At 41.7% G+C, this 19,728-nt stretch overlaps 2 protein-coding genes across 4 annotated transcripts in view; one reads left to right on the top strand and one right to left on the bottom strand.

Moving 5' to 3' along the window:
- Positions 1-309: 309 nt before the first annotated feature.
- WDR12 (WD repeat domain 12) lies at positions 310-8,371 on the bottom strand. The gene is made up of 13 exons (XM_030952782.1): positions 8,184-8,371; positions 8,008-8,102; positions 6,871-6,965; positions 6,110-6,216; positions 5,178-5,293; positions 4,632-4,786; positions 3,931-3,976; positions 3,657-3,742; positions 3,350-3,490; positions 3,133-3,238; positions 2,071-2,203; positions 1,481-1,553; positions 310-775 (listed from the first exon to the last, which is right to left on the bottom strand). Exons 1-13 carry the CDS (start codon positions 8,222-8,224, stop codon positions 698-700), a joined length of 1,272 nt encoding a protein of 423 aa, XP_030808642.1. The 5' UTR covers positions 8,225-8,371; the 3' UTR covers positions 310-697.
- Positions 8,372-8,406: 35 nt separating this feature from the next.
- The window catches only part of CARF (calcium responsive transcription factor), a 33,835-nt gene continuing 22,513 nt past the window's right edge, over positions 8,407-19,728 (top strand). For all 3 annotated transcript variants that reach the window (XR_004060883.1, XR_004060884.1, XM_030952503.1), the window contains exons 1-6: positions 8,407-8,461; positions 12,294-12,415; positions 13,910-14,149; positions 15,123-15,243; positions 17,477-17,606; positions 17,994-18,078. Coding sequence is in view for 1 of the 3 variants with exons in the window: in XM_030952503.1 (XP_030808363.1) it covers positions 13,967-14,149; positions 15,123-15,243; positions 17,477-17,606; positions 17,994-18,078 (519 nt within the window). In the remaining 2 variants the exon portion in view is untranslated. The remainder of the gene's footprint in view (positions 8,462-12,293; positions 12,416-13,909; positions 14,150-15,122; positions 15,244-17,476; positions 17,607-17,993; positions 18,079-19,728) is intronic.

A 19,728-nucleotide genomic window follows, 5' to 3' on the forward strand; every position in this document is an offset into this window, starting at 1 on the left:
GGTCCAAGACACCACATCAGTGGTACTGCAGCACAAGTACTGTGGTGCAAGGCTGGCATTCTTATAATCTACAACCCTAATTTATGAGCTACTAAAATATGGAATATTTCATCTGCCAATAAATCTGTCAAGTTCCTGTATATCATCATATAAATGTATGCTATTTATACTGCGCACATACCAAGTCTTCATCCTAGAAAGAAGCCTGGGTTCTTAATTAAGGACTAAATCACAAGAACTGCCAACAGCCAGACTGAGAGGAGAGCTGAAATCTCATTTTTATCTGAAATGACACACTAAACCAATGAACTGTTGATAAAAGCTTTATTTTTTTTTTCCCAACATAAAGCAGGTAAACTCAAAAAATAATTTAGTCATTGAGTAGTTTTTCTGTAAGTATCAGCAAACAGTTTACTTCTTATTAAAAGGGCTATACAAATATTAATTTAAAAGATATTAATTCAAAGCCATCCAAAAGGGAGGAAATGACCTTTGCTTTGTTTCACATGAATCCCATTTGGGCTTTGCTATTTTTCTGTGACAAATATGGATATAGGTTACCAATACAAAACCAGGAACAGCTCTCTGAGCAACAAACTCCTCCCTTCTTCAGAAGTTGGTTGTGTAGAGATGCTAATAGAGAGCAACTGCTGCAATAATCTTTCTTTTTTAAAAAAAGTCTTCTGGCTGTTGACCTTCATGCCCCAACATCAGAGGCTGTAGCTGGGTATCTGTAGCAATACAGTTTGTTGTCTGCTCCTCCACTCAGTAACAACTGATGAGAGAAGGAAACTGTGATTAATATCAGAACTAAGCAAAATAAGTACACAGAAGTTAAGGACTCAATTTTTCTTTTTATAAAGTAGTAGTGAATAATGAACAGTTAATGCATGAGTAAATCCCAGAATCAGAGTGCAAAAGCAACTTTGTCTCTTACTCTCCTCTTAAAATTAGAAGTGAAACTTGAGTAGGAAAGCTGCTAAAGCTTTTCCTGACTTTTACAGCAAACGGGAGCCACACTGAGAATCTTGAACATTCACAGAATGGGGGTTTTTGGTAATTTTAAATATGTGTGTACCACTGCAGCAGCAGAACAGCTTGCTCTAGAGGATTATACAATTTCCTCTTCTACATATACTGACTGCCACGCCCCAGCTTTAGTCCCCATGGCAGGAGGTTACCTTGGAACATGTGTTCTCTGAGTAAGGTGCAGTGCTGTTCTCATCTCTCCTTGTCTGGAATATCACTACAATGCTCAGTTAAAGCCACAGAGCTCCTGCTCCCACCCTTCCTCTTTGCAGAGTGTGGGGACATGCTGCAGTGCCTGGGACATCACCACCCCGACATCAAACACAGCACAACTACAGCTGCCTGTTCTCCTCTAGCTTTAAGCATAAGGAGGTAACAGCCCCGACTGCTCTTAGCTCTCTTCTTAAACACCATGCATATAAATCAAGTAACTTGCTCTTCAGATTCTTACCCCTGCTTCTGCCCAGTCCACACACAAAACCTTGTCTTCATGAGCAGCCAAGTCATACAGAGGAGCTTTGCAACTGGTGAAAAACAGGTTTGAAGTTATGTGACCATTGCAGACAACAACTGGTCCCAGGGAGAAATGTTATCCCAATGCTATCAAACAGATGTGATCAAGCAGTTATAAACACTTTGAGAGAGTACAGACATTGACCATCTGTGATGCTTCCTCTGCTTTCCCCAGAGCCAATCACATCAGTATTATTCTCTCCTACATTCCCAAAGAGGAAAGCAACAACATTTTTCATCTGCTTGCAAACAACTTTGAGACTGAAATTCAATCACTTGTTGGGAAGAATTTATTATGGCTTCCTTCTTCCACGTGTAGATGCTGCTCGACAGCATATGCTTTCCAGCCCTATGGTACTACATGTATTTTTCTCCCTTTTACGGCGTGGTTGACTTCCAAAACCTAGAGGGTTTTCACAAATGCCACAGGTGTTTCCACTGACTGACTGCTTTTGCCATTTTATGAGGGGTAGCTCACCCTGCAAGCTTACATGCCTTTACACAGCAAGAAACACAGGTTCATTTTACCTCCTTGTGTCCCAAAGCTTCACAATGTTGTCCAGAGAACCAGAGATCAGCTGGTGCTCGTGAGTAGGTGACCACTTCACAGATGTCACCCAGCCTGTGTGAGAAGTCAGAGACAGGAGAACCAAGGAGCCATCTGAATAGAAAGAGGAAAAAATACAGACATCAGCAGATGCTGAAACCAGCACTTTGAAAATGTATATAAAATCCAGTGCAATTGCAGTTCAAGTTAAGTGTTAAGTGAGCTCGAAATAAAATGAACAAAAATGTAAGCCACAGAAGTTCTGGGGAAGAAAACAAACTAAACCAAACAAAAAAGAAACCAACCTGAAACCACTCAAAATGTATTTTCTTGTCACTAAACTTCCTGTTCAAAGATTTTTTTTAAAAGCAAACAAAAAAATTACTTTTATTAACAACATGTAATATGCTGGTGAACTTCGGATTAGATTTACAGAAGTCAAACAAGTAAATATTATTTACTATTTTTGGCTTTCCCTGTTCAGTACCTGAACAGAGCCTACAAAAAGAGATGTGTTCAAGGCCAGGCTGGGTGGGGCTCTGAGCAATCTCCTCTGGTGGAAGGAGCCCCTGCCCAGGACAGGAGCATTGGAACTAGATGATCTTTAAGGCCCCTTCCAACTCAGACCATTCTATGAAATGTGTCTATGACAATAAATCTGATAGGCTCAGTCATAATATCTGTAATTCCATCTGTTTATGAAATATGGTACCATGTCCAAGTGACTACTGTTTCACTTTAATGGTTATCAGACCAGCCTCAGTCTGAACCTTACCAAAAAAACCCCATTCTGCAACTGCACAGTTGAACATTCATTAGTAAGTTAAAAAAAAAAAAAAGAATAATTTCTAAATTCTTAGGCAAGACATTAAAACAAGTCTTGCATCAGAATACAGAAAATAGATGTAAACTTTATATTTAATGAAAGCCCCCAAATGGCTGGTTTCAAGCAGAGGGACCAGAAGAGTTTGTGAGATGTCTCTTGACAGGACAAAATTCTGATTCTGAAGAACATCTTTGAGACCATGCATGTTTAAGCTGACCTTTGCTGCGAGGATCCCACAGTCTGATATGTCTGTCAGTGCTCCCTGACGCAAGACGCCGACACAGGGGTGAGTAGGAGACAGAATTAAACACTTTGTTTCCTGTCTGTCAGGAAAGAAAATAGTAACTAAGACAGGAGCTACTATTTTACACAGCTTTTCCTTTTTCTCTGAGCTGGACTCAGCTGAACCTACAGCCAGAGTATAATGATCTCACCAAAGTTGATTTGAGATCTCCAGTCTCAGCATCCCAGAGTTTAATGGTGTGGTCCCATGATGCGCTGCAAATTTCTTCAGCATCTGTCCACAGCACAGAGGAGATGGCTTCTGTGTGGCCAGAGAGGGTTGCCAGGGGAGTCTAGAATTTAGTGGGGACAGATCTGAGTAAATTATCAAACAAATAAAAGAGTCTGATTATCCTGAGACATACCAGCAGTTTTAAAGTCACCTTTAGCAAAGAGAAATTATTTCTTGTGGATACACTTCCAAAGAAACATCCTGGACAAACCCAGAGCTCATCTTACCCTTGTTAGTCCAAGCTGTTCTGTTTTCTGCTTTTTCCGTGGCCTGTTAGCTGCTTCTTCCAGTTCATCCTCTTCATCTGTAGGTACTGGGGCAGAAGACAGGCAGACTCGAGCTACAGATTTTTGAATTTCATCTCCATGTAAGTAATTAAGTAAATTCCCATATTTATGGTGCCTACAACCACCATGCAGCTGATAACAAGATCTGAAACTGTGTAATTACCCAAACCGGTAACTCAGTAGTGACGTATAACCTTACAAACTTACATCTTACCTGCAGACCAGATCTTTAACATCTTATCCCAGGATCCACTGCAGAACTGTATGAACAGAAACATTTTTTTAAATGTTGATCCAGATAGACCTTGGAAGAGAGACCTGCTTGAAAAATGGGTTATAACACACAAATAACAGTGCTGGGCTCTTAAGATCCCCCCCCAAATGTCTGGCATGCATCAAATTATTCTTTTTACTTCCTTTGTAGGAAAAATATCTACAAAATACCTATTTCCTTCAGCACCAAAAAGTTTGACTTTAAACTGTCTGATATTGAGTCAAGCTGGGAGCAATGACTCCACCTTAGGTAGGAGTGCTCATAACTGTTGAATTCCTGGGTGAAGGGAAAGAACCTCTTTACCACCTGCTTTTTCCAAGAACTCTGGAATTTTTTTCCCACAAAAATTTAGGTCAAATTTGAAAATATTTCATTATAGCATACAATTCTCATGCATTTAAAGTAAAATACACTTTAAATTTTAACTTGTCTTCTAAACTAAATTATTTTGTGATTCTATGGCTTAGCATTGACATGACACTCCTAATCCTTGATAACCACCACTTATAACAAGACTGGAAAATTATCACTGTGTCATAAAATCATGATGATGAATACCCATGCAAGGACAAAACCAGGATTTTTGAGGTACATGCTGCTAAATCCCAAACCCCAAAGGTTTCTTTCCAGAAGTCACTCACTTTGGTTCTTGTACAATCAACAGCCACAGACTCTACACTGCCAGCGTGTCCCCTGCAGCAGTGAAGGGCTTTCACTTTGTTTTTCTCCACGTTCCACTCCCAGAGCAGGACAGTTTGGTCCATGGAAGCACTGAGTAACAGGCATGATAAACTATCTGAGGAAGAAAAAAGTTACACTCATGCCCAACTCAGCTTTCCAAAGTCTTTATAAATAATTATTCTAATCCTAGAGGAAATAGCAGATAGACAGAAACTTATACGTGCTTCAGTTTACATCACATTACCTGCAAGTACAGTTCCTGTAACTACATATACACCATATTTGCTGATGGAGACTGCAAGGTGGATAGACAACAACCATCTTAAAGTGACTATATTCATTATTGTCAAAGGACGATTTTATGCACACCATGACTTCATTTCTTACACCACTGACAGAGATTGAAATAATTACATTTAGACAATTAAATATTCATAGTTAAGGAATGCTAACATTTCCCCCCCAGTAAGTCAAACTACTACTACTCCCCTGCTATATATACTGACCTTGCTTCACCCATGCCACATCCTTCACTACTTCTGTGTGCCCAGCTATTGTGGTGATGGATTTTCCTTCCACAGACCAGATCCGAGCAGTCTGGTCGTAGCAGCCAGTCAATATCCTGCAGGTACAGCATTGGAAACATCTTTAAGACCAATAAATGTTTTTATGAAATAAAGCCTCAACCAAAAACTTGGCAAAACTATTAGCAGAGTAACTGGTTTAAAAGAAATAGCATGAAAGAGGAAAAAATATCTTTTTGCTACAGAGCAAAGCTTCGTTAAAGCCTTGCAACTGGGGGGCCAAGAGTACAGGCTAGAAAGACAAGCAGTGAGAGTACTGCGTGTTCTGGTTGGTGGGACTTAAGATCCCTTCTATAATTTACATAATTCAAAACTTAATTTGTTAGTTTTAGCATGTTGCCAGAGGTTCTCAAAGCATTTTCAAATCTCTACTTAATATATGAACATTACCTAGCTCATTGGGAAATAAACGTGAAAATACAGTAGAAAAGGGCAATTATGCCTCTTTGGCTTTTTTTCAGGAAAATCTCTGCAGAAAGGTATGCTATTCTATTTGTTGCTGATGGGTGTCATGTTGGAAGTCAAGGGTTTAAGCAAAAGAGTAATGAGGAAAACTTGTTTTCCTGTAAGAAAAAGGATACTAAACAGCATTTTTGTTCATTTGTATAAGCAATATCTCATGTTCAGTGTCTCTAGCTGTTTTCTACCTGTGTTAAAGTCACTGTTGTGACAGCATAACAAGTGAACTGCTTACAAAAGCAAATAGCTGACTGACTTGACAGGTTAAAAAAAATAAAGCAAAGAGGGGAAAAAAACACACCAAGGGAGTATTAAAGAGAAAATACCACTCTATTTGATACCAGGGAGGAACATGAATAAGCAAGACAAAACTTAGAACTGGCTTAGTGTGGTACCATTCTTCAGTGGCTTGAACAGAACTGATCCAGTCATCGTGGAAGATGCATTCTTCTGGCTGAGGGGCCATGTATTTCTCCACATACTCTATTTCCACCACTTCTTCCTGAGCTCACAGACAAAATACTTATTTAGTGATTAGTAGCGTGGTTTTGGTTTTTTTAATCACTAACAGTAAAATTTGATTGTAGTGTGGCACAAATATATCAAGTTTATTGAGCAAAGGACTTGGTATCCAAGTCCTTCGCCACATCAGTAGAACAAAAGTATTTAGAAAAAAAGTGTGAATTACACTGCTTTCCATCTTTTTATCAAATTACTATTAATAGCAAGCTGGAAGCAAAAGCAAGTGATTTCAGTCTTCTTACATTCCTCTTCTATATTTACTAATACAAAACTGGTGTCTAAAACACTGCAACATTTTCTGGAGGTAATATTAAACATCTCCATTATCCCCCACCATAAGAGACAAAAATGTATTAATGATGAACTGAATAAGAGAAGAATTTCCCCTTTGAACTGTACACAGACAACAGATTGGATAACATCCTTGCACTGCCCTGTCTGTAGTCTCTAATCACTCCAGTTCGTAATGGATTTAAAAATATAGGGAATTCTCCTGAAAAATAAATGAAACTAAACAAGGAAATCTTGTTCAGTTCAATCTACCCACCAACAGTGTAATATCTAAATCAGATTGAAATAAACTGGCGAAATATGTTCTACTGCCCAAGAAGGAGAGACATTGAGTATGACTTACTGTGGAAATGTTTTCCATTTCCATGTGTGTGACCAGCGGCAACCGCAAGAATTGGCCATTGATAAGGAAGTCAAATTCCACATACTTGTGATCCTCTGAAACAAATGGGGAAAATCAATGCCAAGGTATCACTATTTATTTGTCACCATGAAGAATGGCCTAATTTTGTGAATGGTTCAGGAAACGGAGCCAGGAAGAGTTTAAAAAAGACCCAAACATAAACAACCCCCAATACAAATGACAACAAGAACAAAAACCTCAACCAATTAGTTTCTTCTCCCAGTTTTAGGTGGGCAGCCCATTACTTCCACAGGATTATTTAAGAGGAAGGAAAATTTGCTGCTGGGATTCAAAGAGTTGTTTGCCTCTTATTGTATTTTCTCTGTAGCTCTGTGTAATCAAGCCCCAGTGGTGCTTCCTGACTGTTCTGTAGGGATCTTGCCATTCTCATTACCACCAGCTAGAGCCCTGTATTTGTGGCAACAGTAGGAAAATCCTAAGAACTTTTGGTTCATATTTCTCCCTTTGTAATGGCATAAATGACAAAGGCTCTGCATTTTGGCAGAGGCACTGCACTGTGGACCAGTTTTCTGTTCAGGATTGTTTGCAATGTCATGGGTTGAAAGCAACTTGCAAAAGGTTCAAGAAGCAGGGTATAATACCACTGACCCAGTTTCTCATAGAAAATGGGATTTTACAACAACGTTAGACAATTGTCTTTCCCAGATCAGCTTTCAAGTCAGTCGGCCCATTTCAGCACCGACAGAATAGCTGCGGTTTTCTTAAAGGCTGTTATAAAAACGAAACCTCTGGTTTTATTAGTTCTTGTGCCAGGTTTGGAGAAACAGTTCCATTCCCATCTGCTGCGGCAGCCTGGCCTGCGGTGCCGGGCACACACAGCATTCCAGCCTTTGGTCCATCTCTCTGGGAATGCCCAGCAGCGCCGGTACCGCAGCGTTTCGTTCAGATCAGTTCCAGGACTGCCTCACCGCAGGCAGCCAGGCCAAAGCAGAGGGGCAGGACCGGCTCGGGGCCCCGCGGGTGCCGCCGGCTGTGACAGCCCGCGCGGGGCCGGGCCCGGCCTGGGGACACGGGGCACGCCGGGCTCCGACGGGCCGCCGCGGCCGCGGGACCTACCGTGCGCTGCGGCCAGCAGCTTGTTGATGAGGTGGCTGAGATCGGTGATCTCGGAGGTCGCGGGCACCGAGAAGGGCACATCCTCCACGGCGAACCTGCGGGCACAGCGCTCCGTTACCGTCCCCGCCTCACCTGCTCCCGAACCCACCCCCGGCCCGGCAGGGGAGGCCTCTCACCTGCGGTTCTCGGTGCGGAACCGCGCCGTGAGCTGCGCCATGGCCGCCGCTGTCGCCGGCACCGGCACCGAGCACGTGTCGCGGCGCGCCCCGGCCGAGCCCCCCGCGGGACCGCGCGCCGCCCGCGTGCCGCGCGCCCGCCGCGCTCCCGAGAGGCCGCGCGCCGCCGCCTTCCCGGCGCCCCCCGCGCGCCCCCCGCCCCGCTCCGCGCTGAGGGCGGGCGCGCGTGCGCGGAGCTGAGGCGCGCATGGCGGCGGGGCTGCGGGAGCCGAGCCCAGGTGGAGTAACGCGGCTCCGGCATCTCCCCCCGGGCCGCCGCGACGGGCCCCCGGCCGGTGCTTCCCGCCGCCCCCGCCGCGGGGCTGTGGTGCCGAGGGGTGCGACGGGTGCGAGCTGAGGCGCCCTCCGCGCTCCTCAGGGCTGGGGCGCGTTCCGGGGTCCCTCGCAGGTGCGGGAGCGGCTCCTGGGGCCGCTCCTGAGGGCGGCCGCCCGCCCTGTGCCGGGGCTGTGCTCGGGCTGTGCCCGCCCTGTGCCGGGGCTGTGTCCGGGCTGTGCCCGCGCTGTGTTGGGGCTGTGCTCGGGCTGTGCCCGCGCTGTGTTGGGGCTGTGCTCGGGCTGTGCCGCGCTGTGTCCGGGCTGTGCCCACGCCGTGCCGGGCTGTGTCCGGGCTCTGCCGGGCTGTGCCCGGGCCGGGCAGTGCCCCGTGTGCCACCCGGGGTCGCTGGAGCGGTGGTCTCTGCTCGGAGTCACTCGGGTTTTTTTTCTCTGCATGTCAAGCGACACACCCACAATAAACTGCCTACTAGATGTAATAAACCCATCGCGCGGTGGACTTAAAAAGAAGCTGTAAGTGAGTTTGGTGTTCTGGGAGAAGGCTGCTTGTGTGAGGACATGCTGTGTGCTTGCGGCGCTGTTTATAAATTTTTTCCCCCACTTTTTTGACAGTCCTTCGTGGCCTCTGGGGAACACCCGGGGTTTCGCTGAGTGGTGACTCGGTGTTGGAGCGGGCGGGTGCTGGGTGTTTGCTGTTTCGTGAGACTCGGAAATCTCATCTATTTCTTAAGCATACTTCACAGACCTAGCGTTGTTTGTCAGAGAAATTGACACAGGTGCATTTTCCAGTTATTGGCGTTGTCTACCAAAAACTGACTTGAGAAACCTTTTATATATGAGTCCCCAGATCTTCTCTGTATTCTTAACAGCATGTGCCTCCTCTTCCATGATAGAGATAATGCTAAATCTCAAACCTGGTACAAGTTGACAAAGCTGATTGTAACTCCTTTACTGGGGAGTATCACTATGCCCTAATTTCCTCCCTGATATATTTTGCTGTGATTCACGCCCTTGTGAATTTGTGCCACTGGGAATGGTTGTAGAGAAATGCCCTCAGAGACAGCTTCTTCAGACAGCAAATTTTGATTGCTATGCAGTTATCTGAAGTCTTATAAAACCTCTACAACATCTTGCAGAAAACTCAAAAGAGGTTGATGGTGAAGCATTCAATTGTATGTATTTTCTGTTAAGTATAACCAACACCCTGCATACAGTGCTCATGTGGTTATCATGTTTGCCTCTGGTAGGAGTTTCTGTGGCTGCTTGCTGTCTTTGTAAAGGTGAACCTGGGACAACAATGGCCGTAGATTTCCCTTTACTTGGGAAAAGTGCTTCCTAAATGGAAGCACGGTGAAGGAAATAGACCTGTGGCACTAAAATACACTAACGTGTTGGAAATGGCCTTGGAATGCTGGACTCGGGAAGCAGCCTATTAAAGTGGTGGGGAGTGGAGTTGTGTTAAGGCTAAAGCTGAGGCACGGAGAGCGGCCTGTGTGCTTTGAGGATGCAGCTCTTGTTCCCACTGTACACTAACATTAAACTTCCACATTTCTCCTTCAGCCAGCTGTTAAACGTGTGATACCCTGGTGTTACAGTGGGAATTTTTGTGGCGCTCACTTAATGTTTATGAAATGATACTTACATGTTATTTACACGTTCCTGACAAAATATCCCTATACTTATGTATACATAAATATACAGGATTTAACTCTCCTGTTTGGCGAATTGGTAGGCAATATTTTTACAACCATAAGATCTATTAACTGTGCATGTACTTGTACACCTCTGTAGAAGCATATTTCTTTAAGAAAAAAATAATAATTTTTGTTTGTGGTTGCACACAAGCACTTTGGTTAACGAAACCTGGATGGTTAAACCATGAAGCTGATTTTCCAAGTGATGTGTGTGCCAGTGGTTTGCCTGGGTTACAACAGTGATCAGACAAAATCATGGGGCAAAATTGTACCACAGGGATTATTTTAAACACAATTATAAAATATATGGGCTGCTTATGAAAGGAAGCTGGATAAATATCACTGTGTATTTACCTTACTGCTGGATTTTTCCCCCTGAGCTTTGTTATTAACTATTGTTAGCTACAGGATGTTGGGCTGCTGGGGTCATTGGTCTGTCCCCATAGAGCTGTCCTTGTGTTCTGTTGTTGGGTTCCAGCATGCTCAGAGTCGGTGTTATCAGTATCTGGAACAACCTCAGTTTATCTCAGAGAACTAACTGTGCTGCTTTTGCAAAACTGCCGTCTCTTCTTTACATCTTTGAACTGAGAGGAAATGGTTGAGTGATGATGAAATCTAGCTTTCTGTTTTTTTTTTCCACTTGCTGCTAAGATGCTTCAGACATTTTAACTGAAACATCTTATAATTGTTCTCAGATCCAAAGCTCAAAAATATTTGGTAAACATGAGGTAACTTCATTTGGAACTTGGTCTGGAGTGTCATCACTTGAAAATTGAATGGAAAAATAAATCTGCTTTAGATTAAAGTATTAATATATTGAGCATATGAGCTGCTTAACTTCTCAATGTTGTTTGTATCAGCAGGATGCTTTATTCAGCTTCAAAAGCCAAGGAGATGTGGATTTACTTTGCCTTTGTGTCCTTTATACCTCTGCAAAGCAGAATAAATCTGTGCTTTAAGAGTTGTACAGTTCTTTTGAAGTTACTCTCTAGCCTGTTACAGTCTCCTTGCAAAAGCTGTAAACAGTTGAAATACCACAGCCAAGAGGGTCCATCTTGAGGAATTTGCTTGCGTGGTGTGGTGAAGAAGATACAGCTGGTAGGAGTCATATGCTAATATAATGCAGCCTGCCTTTAAAATAAAATACTGAAGGGAAAAATCGTGACCACCCTTCCCCCTCCTGCACCCCAAACTTCAGGAGTTAAGTTTTCTTCTATTCAGCTGGGTATGTTGTGTGTGTAGTCTTTTATATGTTAACTCTTGTTAGGCAGGGGCCAAGTTAATTGTCATTTTGTCCTGCTGCTTGTGAATGTTTGGGATTGGTTGCTGCTTTAAAGGGTGTGCTGTGTGCATGAGAGCATTGTCTTGTGGATGTGGCAATTCACTGCCCAATATTATCTGTCTGTTTGAAGGTTTGTAATGGGCAGTTGAGTGTCTTGAAGCTTCCTTGGGCTAGGAGGTAGATCTCTGGAGTGCTGGGAACTCTGTCTTTTTGTCATTCACCACGTGATTAATGCCAGATTTTGTTTTACATATCTGGAGGTTTTTTCTGCCCAAAGCATACCACTGTAGACTAACAATAGTAATTTTATTTCTTTTACATGCTCTCTTATAAGCCTTTAAAACAAATTGATTTACTTCAAGATGTCTGCATGACAGAGTTGCATAATGCAAATTCTGTCTGGTGATTATGGAAGAAGGTGACTAATGTATTTATAAAGCACTGCTGGCATGTGCTTAAATATCAAGTGTTCTCTGGATGTGTGTGGTTGTTAGTTCAGTGCTTTTGGACATATTCAGATGAAAATCGTGGGAGGGTGTATGTGTGTTTTGTATCTGTGTATGCAATGACAAATCAAGCAAATTGTCTCATATAAAAGGCTAAGCTCTACTCCTGGAGCAACACACTGGAATTTTTCTGCAGTGAGTAATAATGTGATAAGGAGGCAAGGATTTCTGGAGAGCTTTGCTGTTATCTTGCAACAGCATTAGAACTTGTAACACTTAGTTTGTAAGACCTGAAGACAACACCTGCGGCAATCTCCTGGCAGAAGGCTAAAATGAACTTTTATAACCTTTTCAGGTCACCTTGTAATGGAAGAGAGTGGAGCTGGCCATGATATTGCTATGGAAGGATCTAATGATTTGTTCATAGGCAGCTGTAATGGTACAGGAGAGTCAGAAACAAATGATCAGATTTTTCAGGTGAGTTATGAATGCTTTGTCCTTGTAGATGCTTCCTTTACATCCACTCTGATGGATTTAAAATATGCTATTTCATCAATGCAGGGTTTTTTTTCTTGCCTTTAGAGTAATACATCATGTCTTTTAAGAATGTACATCCTTCCCTTGGATTCCTGTGCCATTCAGTTTTGAACTGATGAATATCCAGATGTTACATGTAATGACAACCTTCAGTAATTATGTCCTGCTATGGTGCTGAAGAAATGCATGTTTTCTTTTGTTAACTCTTTAAAAAAGAATGCTTTATGACATATGTTGGAGTAGGAGAGGGTCAGAACAGGTGAAAATGAGGTGGCATTGCTTAGTGACCAAATGTGACAGATAAAGAGTCCAGGGACTCAGGACACCTGTGTATGTATTGAGGGAGAGGAGTCTTTCGTGTATTTTTTATCAGATATTGCCAGGTCTTCTTCTCTGGGGAGATTTCTGTGCATGAATCCTCTTCTGCAGAATGTTTTTCTGACATAAGATGTCATTCAGGTAGTGATTTACTTGTGTGCTTATGGTCTCTGCACAATGTCTTTAACACAACAGATACCACTTGTTTGGTGCTGCTTTTCTGGTGTAGTTCACCACAGACAGTTTCAGCACAGATGATTTATACCTGCAGAATTTTTGACGGGGTTATTTAGATCAAATCTGACTTTAGATAAAACTTAGAAACATTTTTCCTCATTCTTTGATTTGTAGTGTATTCATTTTGTTGCAAAAACATCAGAGTTGTTTGTGCAGTTGCTGCAAGAGAGAGAACAAATTGCAGCCCTTCTTGCATTAGCCAAATGACACCTTGACATGTTATTGTCACAAGGACTGCCTATTTTTCCATCATTTTAACATGCTTAATGTTTGTGTTGTCAGAGTTTCAACAAGACAAGCATTTGTGCCTATGCTCTTAAATTTAATGAAAATGGCATGTACTCTAAGACTTTGGTTCTGCAAACTTGATGAAGATACACTCTATTTTTTTAAGATTTTGAAAATCTGATTTTTGGCCTTATGCTGTACAATTCTTGGCCTTGAATTGGAGGTTGTATTGCCTGTGTTTCTTCTGTGGTAAAGACTTTTTAAAATGTGGAGAGATTTTTTTTCTTCATATCTAAGTGCATGTATGGAAAGGCCAAGTGGAATAGTATCTAGGATTTCAAATCAAGTTGGTGAATATTTTACAGTTTTGTTTTTGGTATAAGTCTCAGTTTCTGGGCAGACTTGAGGTGCTTCATGGTTTTGGGGAGCAGATTTTGAGGAAAAGGGATTTTATTTTGTCTTAGTAGAGAGACTTCATTCTAGGCAGCAGGAATATGAATAATTTTCAGCATGGAAGTAGAAAACAAAAGTAGAACTGCTAGTGTTAGCCTCTCGGTCCAGAAGGACAAGAGCTCCTCTGAGTATACACTATAGCACACTGGTTTTAAATGTTCTTTTCTCTTTCTTGTTTTGTTTTTTTTTTCTTCATAGGAGTTGCTGCTCAAAGTACATTTTACTGTTTTTCCTCTGTGAAAGCGACTAAGGTGCATGGATTCCAGGGATCTGTTGTTTGGCCAGAGCGACTCTCCCCCAGCCCTGCCCATCACAGTCCCCCTGTCGGGCAGTCCTCCCCAGGCACGGTCCCGCTCTGCCGAGGAGTTGCACGGGGCAGAGCAGCCCAGGCAGCCCCTGTGTGAGCTGCAGCCCCTGGGAGGGCCCAGTGCACCCATGGTGAGTGTTCTGCAGACAGGCCTGGGGCTGTGTTCACACATCAGGGAGCTCTCTGAAGAACTCTCTTACTGCTGGTTTGTTGTAGCAACAGCTGATTCAGCCTTTATGTCTAGCAACAAGGTGGAACTTTTCAGTGGTACAGTGCATGCTCCAGTTGCCCTTCTTCAGGGAGGGAAATCCTGTCTGCAGCCATTACGAATTTTAAACTGATATTTTTTGTCAGTATTGAGCCTGGATGCTGCAGTTTGACAAGATCTTATATTTCTACTGCTGCTACTTTCTCTATATCCCCTGGATAAATCTATAGTTTTTTGGGGGAATCAGAACATTAGCAGTAAGCTAAGTCGCTATGTTTCACCTTTCCCCCAGCCCTCAGTTAATTTTCTTAAAATGTTGCTTCGTAATTTGTAGCACCTATTTTGTAAAAAAGGTAACTCTCTCACCCAGAGTCCTGTGTAATTATGTCTTGTGTAAATATACCATGAGGAGTTGTTCAAGTTTTTCAGATCCCAGGTGATTTAATTGGTATTGTTTTTTTCTTGTCTCTGCTTTTGCATGAAATGCTGCCCATAGAGGTCAGTTTCTTAGAAGTAAAGCTCACAATTTTTATGTTATTATTAGTTCTGCTAGTCCATGAATGGAGGTACAATGAATCCAACTATGCATGGCTTTCAGGTGTTTGTGTGTAATAATGGGGTTGTCAGTTTCAAATAGATGTGTCATTCATTGTAGAATCAGGTAAAGTACTGTTTTTTTTTTCTTTCTTTAATTAACGGCCTATTTTGAAAGGGGAAAGTAATTTTAAGAAATTGACAATAAAGAGACAGTTTTCTTATTATGTAAAGTCAAGTAAATATACAGTCCCTAACTCTAAGCAAAATATTTCCTATTCTGGTAATAATCAAACCCAGTCATGCTGCATGATCACCATACAAACTGGAGCCATTCATCCTTCTGTGTGACTGCCTTACAGATGATTGTTGCCAGCCAGTCAGAAAATGGACAGGTGCTGCATGTCATTCCTTCTGCCCAGCCAGGAGTGACCCAAGTAATTATTCCTCCAGGTCAGCTTCTGGATGTGACCAGCACACAGGGTGAGTTTAACCGGTGGGACTTGAGGGTTTGTGCTCCTGGGACTAAGCTCATCCTCCATGCTCTTTTTTAAGCACCTTGTTTCCTTTCCTTAGTTGTAAGACAAAATGCACCCTGAACCTTCTTTCTGATTGTGAATCTGGTGCCTCACACACCGCATTTTCTGTTGGGCAAAAGCATAATGAAAGCTTATGAGAGCTATTATGCCCCCTTTTTGAAGGGCATGTGATGGGTAGATTGACATATAAAGCACAGAGTTGTTTCTTGCCTTATTTAGCTTTAATAAGGATATTTGTGCCATCAACTGTACTATTGGCTTCAAATTTTCAGTATTTGTTTACTTCATTGTGAGTGAAGTAATTAATTCCTGTAGTGCAGACAGGCCAGAAGAACATTAAATCTTCTGTTCCAGACATCACTGGTGATGATGCATCTTCTGTGAAGCCAGGAATGAATCATTTAGGTAGAAATTCAGTTCCCAGTCAAGGAAAATAAGATGTAACTTTCCATTCACTGGGATGTGTTAGTTGTCACATTTTAAGCATGTGCTGAGATACAATGGAAGCCAAATTTTCAGGTTTTCTCTAGAAAATGGACATACTGAAATCTGAAAGCATTGATTATTTATCTGCAATCCTTGCTGGATGGCAAAACACTGTGTACTAGGTTGCATTCATAGAGTGAGACTGAGAACGAGGTGGTCTCATTTTGTTAAACTCTCAAATGTTTTTTAAACAGTTTTTTCTTTCTCTCTATAAAGTTCTCAAGATTTGAGCACTGGTTAAGTGTTCCTGTGGAATGATAGCTCAGAATAAGAATAGAGTCCTGGTGCTGCGTGGATAGATGAAAGATTTGGGATTCAAGTAGTGATCTAGCTCTTTTCACTTAGGGTTGCAATATGTTTTCCTGACCTTGCATTGAAAAACTTGTTCCTACCCTAATGCTCAACCTTCCCTCTCTCTCCAGCTCTTTCAGGGATAAAACCAAGTTTGGTTACAGTTTGGTTACAGGGTCTTACTCTGCTTTAAAGCTGATGGGGAGCCTTTAGTTACAAAATAATTGCTGCTACTCTTTGTAAGCACTAAGTTGAAATACTGAATAGTAATTTTGCATTTCCATTTTTCATTCAACATGAGGCTCAGTGTCATAGTATTTGAATACATGTTCTACAACAGTGCTACAGGTGTCATTTGGGGGGTTGTTTGTTTGTTTATTTGTTTTTCCTAGACACTGACTGTGTAAGAGACTTTGTAGTGATATGGTCTTTAAAAGACAGTTGGGAAGATTTGCCAGCAGTTTACTGTGGAGGTGAAAGAGAGAGGAGAGTGGCCTGTCAGCTCCTGAGTTTCACTTGTCTGCACATGGTGGTTATGCATAGAATGGTGCAGACTTCAGGGTAGCCTGTAGTGTCTTAAGGGTACGTCTCTGCAGGAGGAACCAGTGCTTTGAGCCAGAGTGGTGTTAATCCAAGTGCACACTTAGGAATCTTCTTATGGAGCTTTGTGTGGATCCATTTCTGTACTGTGTCAATGGCTTACCACTCTCTCTGGATGAGAGAAAGAAGCTTTCATAACTGAAGGGCAAAAATCCCTCATCTAAAGACACCTCATGTGTTTATGTTGAGACCAAAATATTGAATGTCTGCTTTCACAGTTTTCCATTATGTTTTTGTTTAACTGTACACACAGGCTTCAATCTAAGAGCAATTTTTGGCTTGTGGATTGCTCCCCATTACCAAGAAAGGCTAAAACATTTGTTCTAACAGCATGTCAGATTCAATTACAAGAGGCCTGTTTTTCTTGTTTAAGTGTTCTTTTCTAAGTACAAACCAATATCATTACCTCATTTTTTCTTGTTTTAAAAGCAACCAGTATGTGACTTGCAGCTGAACTAAATACTTGTGCAATCCTATATGGATTCCTGAAAGCAGAGTAATTTGCAAATTGCTCCGATTATTTGCCTTGCTGTGGAAGGATTCATAAGTAGAAGCACAATTACCATAGTTCTTAAATATAAGCAGCCTTATCAAGTGTATCTTCATATGTGTGCCAGGAGTTTGAGCACTGATTCACAATTACTGGACTACTTTATCATCTATAAAACTTCTCTCCTACATCAAAAGGCTTGCTTTAACAACACACAAAGTTTGATCATAGCTTGTTTTTCTCCATTCTACATTCAGTATTTAACCAGGAAGCTGCTTTTCTACTTTTTTTTTTTTTTTTTTTGGTGAAGATATTTCAGAAGAGAAGTGTGGTGATGGGAACCTGCAGACTGTGGTGGTGGCTTCCATAGCAGACAGTGCAAGCAGTTACATTCTACATCCACAGGCATCTCTCACTGTATCAAAAAAAACAACCACCAGGTAGGTCAGGGGTTAAAGGATGAGCAATTACTCTGATCCACTGTTAGCACTGCCTTTTTTTCTTGCAGTTTGTTTTTGCAATGGTTATCATAAAATTGCCATGGAAAAGAGGTTATGAACACACAGTGTACTGAATGTTTGGAGGACTTGAATGTAGAAACCAATGGGTTTTTAAAATACTTTTACTCACTGTAAATTATTTTAACAGTGAAATAGAATATGAAAATGAAAACCATAGGTTTTCAAGGCATGTTGATAGAATATCCATAGTTTGATCACATGCTCTAGGGTTATACATAAATACACTGACTTGATCTTACCTGTAGTTTAGACTAAGTTGTTGCTTTTCTGAATGTCTGTATAGACTTCTATTATTTTTTTTTTCAGGGCAGTGGAAGATTCTTTTCCTGTCCCTCTTCAGCCACTGCCACTAAATACACCTGCATGGGCACGCCGTCTCAGGAACTGTGAGGTGAGGTGGGCCACAAAGAATTCTGACTTAATGTTCTATCATCTACCTCTGAGACAGTGTTCCTATTCCTTGAAAGGAATAATTCATGGCTGTAGAAGTGTTCAAGCTTCTTGGCATATAGCACTGGTACTGCTAGTGCAGTTAAACACATAAAACGCTGTGAAATCCTGCTCTATTTTGAGAATTTTAGAATAATTGACCATCAACTGCTCCTGAATTAAAAGTGCTGCTGAAAGCCTGATACCTTGTAGTGCTGGGAAGAGCCATTGTGTGCCATGTGTTGTTTAACAGGGTTTGCTGTTGAACGACACTGCAAACTTTGCTGACTTCTGCAATTGTCCATGTGGTTTGTGTTATCACATGGAAATCAAAATCCATGTGATTGGCCAGTGTCAAGTCTGAGACTTAACACACCCTAATATTTAATACAGATGGTACTTTAATACAGGTGGTACTCTTCTCTCCACATAAATGTTAAGAAGTCAGAAAATTCTTAGCTTGAATTCTTCCATGGTGGAGATACCATTTTTATAGAATCAGTTGCTTAAATCAGTTGGCCAGTTAGTTCATAAAATTCACTGTGTTTTTAGCACTAGGTGGTAGATTCTTTCCTGTATGTGGCATATCTGAATCATTTATTATTGGTATCATAGTATCAAAGGACTTAGGATCTGTTTTGTCTCTCTATTACAAGAAATGTCACCTGCTGTGTTTAAAAATCACAGTGACATTTATAGAAAAGTTCTTATTTTTAAAGAAAAGGAAACAGAAATAATGTCTATTTGAATATGTTCTGAGGACACCAACATCTCCCTCTGCTGTTCAGCAGAACTGTTGGCTGTATGCATTAATCCTCCCTGATCCACCAGAGTGTGCTGGGATCTATTGTGCCTTTTTTTGGGCACAGACACTGGGATTTTGAGGTGTCAATTATCTTTCAGGTGTCAAAATGTTTTGTTACTAGTAACAGAATTGAGGGATCCTACTGAAATTTGGAGATCAGTTTGGAGAGATGCTGATAAATATGTCAGCTCACAACTCCACTCTCAGTTGTCTGCCGGAATTGAAACAAGCTTAAAACAGCATTGCAGTCTCTGTGACACACAAGGTGTCAGCAGGTGAAGCCACTGCACTCCAAAGGCCAGTGGCTCCTTTGGAAGTTGGGACTGTGGGCAAACACAGAGCAGTAAAAGCTGTCTGCCTCAAAATGTTCAGCTTACACTTGCTGTGTCTGGACTGCAAAGTGCCTCTGTACCCTGCTGCTGTGAGTTTCCTCAAGAAAAACTGCAGTCTTGGTGTGTGTACTTTAGGTTAGCTTTTATGTACTTTGCTGTGACAAGGCCAGGGGAGAAAGAAGGAATCACTCAATTTTTTTGCTTGAATCTTGGAGTTAAAAGGCTGAAGAATATGTGATTACTTCAAGGTAATTACATTGTTGCAGAGTTAATTTAGACAGTTTCTTTTAATAACTTGTATTTAGTTTTCAGTGGTCTGATCAGAATCCATTTCCTGCGTGTATCAGCCTACTGAAATAAAATGTAATTTAAAACTGCATTAATTAACCATACAAAATTAAGTTAATTTATTTGTCTGAGGAAGGTAGTCTTGTTTGTCCATTTTTTTCCTACTTGTGAAGCCTGTGGAAAGCAG

This window comes from Camarhynchus parvulus, chromosome 7 (assembly GCF_901933205.1).
Source record: "Camarhynchus parvulus chromosome 7, STF_HiC, whole genome shotgun sequence".
Classification (NCBI taxonomy): domain Eukaryota; kingdom Metazoa; phylum Chordata; class Aves; order Passeriformes; family Thraupidae; genus Camarhynchus; species Camarhynchus parvulus.

What these genes read in the sequence shown, in the direction of transcription:
- WDR12 (XM_030952782.1), bottom strand. Translation starts at nt 8,224, where the DNA reads ATGGCGCAGCTCACGGCGCGGTTCCGCACCGAGAACCGCAG. An exon ending in GTTCAAGCCACTGAAGAATG is followed by an intron (nt 5,294 to 6,109) that starts GTACCACACTAA and finishes CTGTACCTGCAG; the next exon opens with GATATTGACTGGCTGCTACG. An exon ending in TGTGGCATGGGTGAAGCAAG is followed by an intron (nt 4,787 to 5,177) that starts GTCAGTATATAT and finishes TTTCTTCCTCAG; the next exon opens with ATAGTTTATCATGCCTGTTA.